This window comes from Anser cygnoides, chromosome 13, assembly GCF_040182565.1.
Source record: "Anser cygnoides isolate HZ-2024a breed goose chromosome 13, Taihu_goose_T2T_genome, whole genome shotgun sequence".
Classification (NCBI taxonomy): domain Eukaryota; kingdom Metazoa; phylum Chordata; class Aves; order Anseriformes; family Anatidae; genus Anser; species Anser cygnoides.
The window spans coordinates 21,831,834-21,839,970 of record NC_089885.1 but is presented as its reverse complement, the minus strand read 5'-3'; the positions used below and the strand labels follow the sequence as shown (position 1 = coordinate 21,839,970).

At 43.8% G+C, this 8,137-nt stretch overlaps 1 protein-coding gene across 1 annotated transcript in view; it reads right to left on the bottom strand.

Moving 5' to 3' along the window:
• The window catches only part of LAS1L (LAS1 like ribosome biogenesis factor), a 30,922-nt gene extending 23,065 nt beyond the window's left edge, over positions 1 to 7,857 (bottom strand). The window contains exons 1-7 of the mRNA XM_067005039.1: positions 7,653 to 7,857; positions 6,870 to 6,995; positions 6,607 to 6,676; positions 5,423 to 5,504; positions 4,024 to 4,227; positions 2,933 to 2,979; positions 1,250 to 1,359 (exon numbers count right to left, since the gene is read on the bottom strand). Coding sequence (XP_066861140.1) covers positions 1,250 to 1,359; positions 2,933 to 2,979; positions 4,024 to 4,227; positions 5,423 to 5,504; positions 6,607 to 6,676; positions 6,870 to 6,995; positions 7,653 to 7,825 — 812 coding nt within the window. The 5' untranslated portion in view covers positions 7,826 to 7,857. The remainder of the gene's footprint in view (positions 1 to 1,249; positions 1,360 to 2,932; positions 2,980 to 4,023; positions 4,228 to 5,422; positions 5,505 to 6,606; positions 6,677 to 6,869; positions 6,996 to 7,652) is intronic.
• Between the last annotated feature and the right edge of the window lie 280 nt (positions 7,858 to 8,137).

The window sequence follows — 8,137 nt, the reverse complement described above, 5'->3', positions numbered from 1 at the left end:
CCAAATTAACTACTTGTCTTGATCACATACTTATAGGACAGTACTGTCATGACAATTAAGTCTTGCAGACATAAACTAATAGGAGAACATGCCAGCAAGGCAACAGTGGAAAGACCCCAACTACATGACTACCTTAAGATCTTTACTACTTCAGTTTCATTATATGAAAAGGGTCTTTCTAAGATCTTTTAACTGTTACCAAGACATTACACCCCTTGCTTGAACATACCCCACCAAACCCATTTCATGTAAGATTGAAGTCTCTTGTTCTCACTCAGACCTTTCACAATTCTTGTTTTGTACTGTGGCAATCTTTTTCCTCTCTATCATGTAACTGATGCCAGGTTCAAATATCTTTTTATATATAAAAGCAGCTCCACTGGGCCAGACTTTAGTCCATCAGTGTCCTGAGAGTGGCCAACAGAGAGGATGCTTAGAGAAAGGGTATCAGAATCAGAAATAGGTGCAATTGCTTGCTTCCACCAATACCTTCCAACCTTCTAGCAACAGTTTAAGTGTTATAGAACTCCCATGTTTAATAAGTTATGCTTCTTGATACAGAAACTTCATGCCTTCTTGCTCATTTGTCCATGCTCCGCCACTGATGGGCAAGGTGCAAGTCTCTTTCTCAGTGTTTTGTTTTGGCACAAGATCTGATAACCTCTTAAGCTAATCGGCAGCTTGCATGACATATATATATATATATATATATATATATATTCAAAACATCACAAGATATGGCTCAAGTTTATAATTTGATTGTCTCTCCCCTCTAGAGTTACACTGATTACATTTGTCGGAGTGGGACAGGGTCTTCATGCAAATTTATACAGCAATAATAAAGTGTCAGCACGCTGGGTCCAATAGGCCCTCTAGCAGTAGAAGGATATAAAATACAGAAGAGGCCAACTATTGCCCTACAATTTTGAAAAACTCTAAAGATTACTGTGAAATCAAAGTCTATCCAAGGTTCTTGGGAGAGCTTTTGAAGACACTGAAGATGTTGACATGCCTGAGGGCCAGCACAGTAAAAACAGAGACAGCACCCAACACTTGGGAGACCATCTGGCATGAGAAACATTATTCATTAACAGAGATTAACAACTCAGTGCTCAAAGATGTTGAGGAAATCAACCAATTGCCTTTTCCAGGATCAGCTAAACAACACACAGTGAAAAGGTAGTGCAACAGGTGTACAGGCTCAGCTCTGCACTGTACCTTTCACCTCAGTTCCTTATCAGAGATGTACCTGTTCTCTTGCATCAAGTCTTTGATCTGAGCCAAAATCCAGTCCACCTCTGAAGAAGAATTAGACCACAATTCTCGAGACTTCGAAACAGACTGGACTGTCTGCATAACCTGAGTGAAGGAAAAATCCAAGTGTTAACAGAAAATATACTCCAATGGTCAACAGAAAGGCACTGCTATGAAAACCAGATGCCCATGTGATATGTACTTCATAAAGAGCACTTGAAAAAGACTCACAAAGTTCCCTTTCCTAGGGGTATATTAAAAATTAATATAAGTCATGTCATACTCAGAAAAAAAACTGCACTAAAAAGGTGGTAGCACCAAGGAGTCTCTAAAAATAAGCAACATATTACATCCTTGAATATAATGCAGTAGCAGTATAAAAGGAAGGCTATCTGGCTGAATCTAATAAATGAATATGGATTAGAGAATAAAGCAGGGGCCTAGAAATCAAGATTACTTGGTTCAAACTGAGTTTGTCTTAGGGTATTGTGCTTTCATTAACAGCTGTTAATGGGATAGAGAGACTGGCATATATAAACCCCTAGACTGCAGACAGAATTACTTCATTAAGCCTTAGTCATTAAATGCTCCTATGATTGCCAGGGGATGAAAACAGATTTAATTCTGATTACAATTGTGTTTTTCCTATAAATGTCTTAACCTACCCAGAACTGCGGAAAGAATGAAGAAAAAAAAGCTAGTATGGGAAGAATGCAGGAACTTTTATCATTTGCAGTTTTAAGAATAACGCAAAGCCCAGGTTTTCTCCTTCTACACAATCTTTCTTCCTACTCCCCTACTTTGCATTACCCTCAAAACAAAGTAATCCTGGGAAAATGACCAAAAAATACAACTCCAAAATAAAAAACACCCTTGAATTTATGGAAATAGTAATTAGTTTTTCTACTCAGGAACAGTAATGAAATTCTCACTTTTTCCTCTAAGATGACAGGAGAGGCCCAATACATGCCTAGTCATTTTGCTGTTGAACTATGTTATATTATAATTATACTTTATTAAATCTCTTTGCAATAAGAAAGCATGAATGAAAAGACAAGCTCTCCAAACCAAAGAGCTATACAGATTTAAAAGAATTCCCTCATAGCTCCCCACATTTTTTCAGAAGGCAAGGAAAAGAATTGTACATCTAACAGGTGTTTGGCTATGAACAGTTGCTTTAAAGCACACTCAAACTGCAAGCAAATATAACTCTCTCCATTCTGACTTGACAGTGTGAAGATGGAATATTTGAAAAGCTTTAAAGACAAAACAACTGGTGGTGGTGGTGGTGGTGGGGTAGCTGAATAATGCTACCACTAGGATCCCATCGGCATCCTACACTCAAGTATTCAAAGAGTAGGTGAGAAATGAATTGAAAGCTAAAGTTATTTCTCCAGTGACTTCAGGCCTTACATTTATCCTTTAGAGGAATTAACACTTTTTTTTTTTTGCTGATGTTTGTATTCTGTCAACAACCTACCTACCAACATTGTAAATTCTTCTAAACGCAATTTTAAGTGATGAACATTGGACATAATTTGGACATAATCCAGAAGTTGGACTCAGTGATCTTAATGGGGTCCCTTTCAACTCAGGATATTCTATGATTCTATGAAATAGCACCTGTAAAACAGAATTCTATCTGAGCAAAGGGAAAAGCAGGTCAGACTATACTTACCCGAAATTGCTCATCTTTGTAGGATATCAGCACATCTCTGACTTTTTCTAGAAATAAGCATAAATATATAGTTTAAACAGGGAATGGATCAACTATACAATGTTTTCTTGTATATAGGCAAGCTGTTTAGTTCTGCAGTTCTACAGCTGTGAGCTGCAGTTCTGTCTTAGGCAATACTCTGAAGACTCCTGCAACTTCCAGACTTTTCTGGCAATGTAAATCTTATCAAGTGGTGTTGAACTAGGGGTTCAGTATTTTATCACTAGCAGTGGACAAACACAAGTTGGATAAATGCAGACAGCTCAAAAAAAAACCATAAATTGGCCACTATAAGGTCTCCCTCGAGATTTCTCTTCTCCAGGCTGAACAACCCCAACTTTCTCAGCCTGAGAGAAGCTACTCTAAAATCTCACTTGAAACAGACTAGAAGGCTTCCTCCAGTAAGTCAATCAAATCTATTGAGTAAAGCTTCTGATTATAGGGTTCAGAGACTTCTGGTGATGAAAAAGCAACCACTGGAACAGTTTACCAAACTTCTGCCATTGTTTTTGCACTTTATGTCTTACCAGCTTATGTTCTGGTTGAGTCACCTGTGTTTTTTGTGTGTATGTGTTGTTTTTTTTAACATACTACTGGCAGCTAGTGATTTCCTGTCTACATGCTAAGTACATAGAAACTAGCTGAACTGCCTTTATTCTGCTCCTGCTCAAGTTATGAACTGACAATGTTTTGAGGGCTGTAAAAGGAACATAGTCTACTTTTTCAGTAGCCATCTCAAACCCAAAGTTATGGCCGTCAGAACACTAGAATTAACTTTCACAATGCTTGGTCTTAAACCATCCCCGTGTCACTGCTGTTACTGATTACGATACTGCATATTCAATACAAGTAAAAGATTTTATGTGACTAATTCAGTGAACTTAGGTCAGAAAAGTCAGTTACCACAGAATCCATCAAGATCCAAAAAGCAATCCCAAAATGTGAACTGAAGGTATACCTTTATCCATTGTCAGGGATCAAAGATAATACTGTTTTGCTAGGACGGGACAGATCTAATTCTTTTTATCTGCTATTGTTCCAGGGACACCTACCATGGAATTCCTTGTGCTTCTGACAGGCCTCATGCTGTGGGGTTTGAACCTCCCATGTGTCATTGTCCAATTCTGTGTTTGCTTCCATCGCTTCCTGCTCCTCTTCCTCCTCCTCCTCCTCCTCCTCACTTTCTTCACACAAATTATTGCCCAACTGACGGCTCCAATATGTCTTTCGTAGCCAGTCCAGCACAACATCACAACCTAACGGAGAACATAAAACACTCTCTTCTCAGTGAGGTTTACTTTCCTATTTAACAAAAAATGCAGGTGGCATATTGCTAACTTGCATTGTGAAAAGAAACACCATTAACAAACCCTGAAATCACATACAATTCTATTAATGAAAAGGTGAGTGAGTTTAGAAAAACAAAACAAAACAAAAACCCACACAATACAGTATTGCAGCCCTGGTAACACCTACCCACTGCCTTTTTGGCAACAAAACAGATTGGACACTCCTTACTCAAGCTACACCACATTTAAGCGGAAACTAAGTCCCAGCAGTGGCATTCTGATGAGAAAACAAGTCAATTATTTTATAGCCCTATTATCAACACAATGTCTAAAGCAAAAATATTTTTTTTTTGGTGCAGACTACAGTAGGCATACCTTAGATAGAATGGAAAGAGAAACCCTTTTATCCCATCACTATTTTGCTACCAAGTTCAATTTAGGACCCTGCCGAAGGTTATGTCTCTGGCTCCTCAGTGTTTAACCCCAAATTCCCAGGAATTCCTTCATAGGCTATGAGCTGGTCATTTATTCAGGGTTGTGTGACCTACTGCATCTCCCCCTAAACTGATTTTTTTAACAGTCTTGGGTACATCTAAACCATCAGGAAAAGCATTCACCTCCTTCCCTGACATGAACTTTATGTGCTGTAAAGAAACAATAGGGCTGAACTACTGTTTCCAGTATTTTTTTTTCAGGGGAAGGAGAAAGTGTCTGAACACCTGCCCCATCAAATAAATGGAAGGTCATTCCTTCCCACAGTTAGAGAACCTCCAGTCCTTTTTGAAAGCCTAACGTTGGCTACATCCAGTTGCACTTTCCCCTTCCCAAAAACTGGGATTCTGCCCCACCTCTCCCAACAACACAAGGCAGGGGAGAGTGAAGAGCAACATCCCCTCCACAGCCTTGGTTTCCCCTCCTTTTCTGCATGCTCCTCAACGGGCACGCTTCAGCTATCCCCACAAGGCTGCGGCACACTGTCACAGGCATTTCACACCACAACTCTCCCCATGAGGATGAGCCCCCAGCCCGCTCAGCAGGGCCCCAGCAGGGAGGGCTGCTCCCCTCAGGGCTCTGTACCTGTTGTGATGCGGCCTAAGGGGACACCGCTGCCCGAGTGCACTGCAGGCAAGGCCCTCCCACACCATCCGACAGTGGCACTCACCCTTGCGGCACAGAGCCAGGCGGGGCAGCTTCCCGTGGGTCAGCTCATGGCGGAGATCCACGACCCAGATGGGGATATCCACCTGCAATAGCAGCTACAGGCATCACCACAAAACTCCCACGGCATCGGGTCCAACCGTACGCAGCTCTGCAAGGCTGCAGACAACCTCTTCCCGAGTGGGAACAACTACTCTAGCTTCCCCTTTCAAGGGTGGGCTGAGACCCCTCCTCTCTGACCCCGGTCCTCCTGGGGCCTAGCATCCATACAAACGCCGGATTTTGCAGTTTAAGTTTTTCAACTTTTCTTGCAACAACAGCTGTCTTTTCAGTCAGAGGCACTATGTGTAACTTAATGATGTATCAACCAGTTAAACTGTATTTAAACTGATGAAACATTCTGGATGACAGTTTGTAATGAAGATATGATCATATCATACAAAATACTCAAATCATATATACTGTAAGTTGTATTTGCATTTTTCCCACGGATAACTGACTTTAATTATTAAAGGTCTCTATTTGCAAGTTTGATCAGTGTTAAAAAGTGAGTAGCAGCAGTTTTCTTAAAAAACAAACAGAAAACAATTCTCCATCCCCATATAGAGTCATTGGACAAGGCTGCATATCTAGGAGTCTCAAATACTATCTGCTCATCCCTGTCAAAATTTGCTGTTCAAACCCAGAAACGATGCTCAGTGCAGCTGGCAATAAAAGGACTCAAGTTACTACTACACCTTGAATGTTCCATCCTCCAAACAGAAGCTCACCTTAAACAACTGAGAATGACAAGATGAAAATACCTGCAAATATAACTAAGTGCTATTAATGCATTATCTTGGTTCTCAAAGAATTGAATTTATAAACTATAGACTTAGCTCTTTTTCCATCTCTCAGTAATAAAAACAGGTGGCATATATGTCAAGTGGGACTATTTGCATCTAAAGATTCAATCACACAGGATTCAAAATGTTTTAGTGAACATCATCAGCCGTTGTTACTCCTAATTTGACTTTAAAGAACATCAAGCGTCTTCAAAGCTTTGCAGTTGGAGAGTACAGGCATCCGTATCCATTATTTTGCTTACGAAAGAATGACCCTGACAACTCCTCCTAATGTTATTAATAGTCAATGTACGTGCTCTCTGTATATATATAAGTTATTGGTTAACTTTTATTAAATATTTACCTCTATGGCTAATTGTCTCAGCGGAATGCTGACCATTTTCTGTTTCCTTTCTGTGATCAAGTTGACAAATCTGCATGCAGGTTACAGAAAAGATAAATAACTTTATCAAAAGCTGCAAAGAAACTTGGAACCCCAGAGACAAATCCCCCACAAACCATACAACACTGGGGTCTCAGAGACCTAAAGTGAAATAAGACAGCTGAATAATGCTCTCTGTCCAGATCTCTCTTTTCCTTGCAGGACAGAGGCCTTCAGAGTCCTACCTTACAAGGGCCAGACCATAGGACAGGATGAGCTCGTGTGACCTCAGTCTGCCAGATGAATCCAGAACCTTGCAACGAATCAGTTCGGCAGTACAATCCACTGCAAGAGGCATTTTGGGGCCATACCTAGAAATTAAAGAAATGATGAGCAGCCTCACAAGAATACACTCCCCCTACAAAAAGGGTAGCCTTCACAATACTTTTTGTGCTTTGTGGTACTAAGCAGCCTGAGAACAGGTATGCAGACAGTAAGGCTTCTTCCAGAAGACTTTTAATTGGAACAGTGATTACACGGCTGCTCCTAGGCAGGTTAAATGAGTACCTACTGACATGCCAAACGTCAGCACTCATGTCACTCATACAGCACGAGTCGCTATAACTGGACCGGATTCCTTTACGGTGCAGCAGAGGCAACACAAAGTAAAGCGACGTGGGGACCCCGGACGCGCTCAGAGCGCCGCACTGTCCTGAGCGGAACGAGTCCGGGAAGCTGCGGACACGCAGGGCTTCTTCCTCCCCCCGCGCCCGAGGCGCCGCGCTATTACCGGCGCCATCCGCGTGTCCGAAGGCGACTGCCCAGAGACGGGGCCCCGCAGGACGAGGCGCCCGCGGCTGCGCACGCCGCTGCGGCCGGCCCTGCGGCCCCGACAGGCCGTGCCGGAGCAGCCCGGGGCGCGCAGCCGGCACGGCCGCTTCAGGGACCGCAGGGGGCGGCCCGGGAGGCAGCGACGGCCCCGCAGGGCCGCTCCCCGCTCCCGCTCCACGCCGGCGCGCGGCCCGTACCGGCTCTTCCAGGCCGAGACCCGATCCAACGCCTCCTGCTGCAGCCGGCCGTCCCCGCAGTACAGCCCCACCATCACCTGGTCCCACTCCGCCCTGCCCCTCCACGCCACCACCGTCCGCAGCGGCTTCAGCCACCTGCGGGTCCCGGACAGCCACTGCCGCCCGCCCGCCATGCCGCCGCCCGCCCCGCGCCCCCCGCCCGGCTTCCGCCGCCCCGGCCCGGGGCGGGGCGCGCCGCTTCCGGCTGCCCAGGGGCGGCGGGAGGGCGCTGGGTTGCGGGGATTGTGGTGTGGTTTTTTGTTTGTTTTTTGTTTGTTTGTTTGTTTTAATCGCCTGTTCTCTCGCCGATCTATCCTCTCTAGTCACCAGTGACGCCGATCTGTTCTCCTTAGTCACCAGTGATAGGACCCGCGGGAATGGTGTCAAGCTGAGGCAGGGGAGGTTTAGGCTACACATCAGGAAGAGGCTCTTCACCGAGAGGGTGG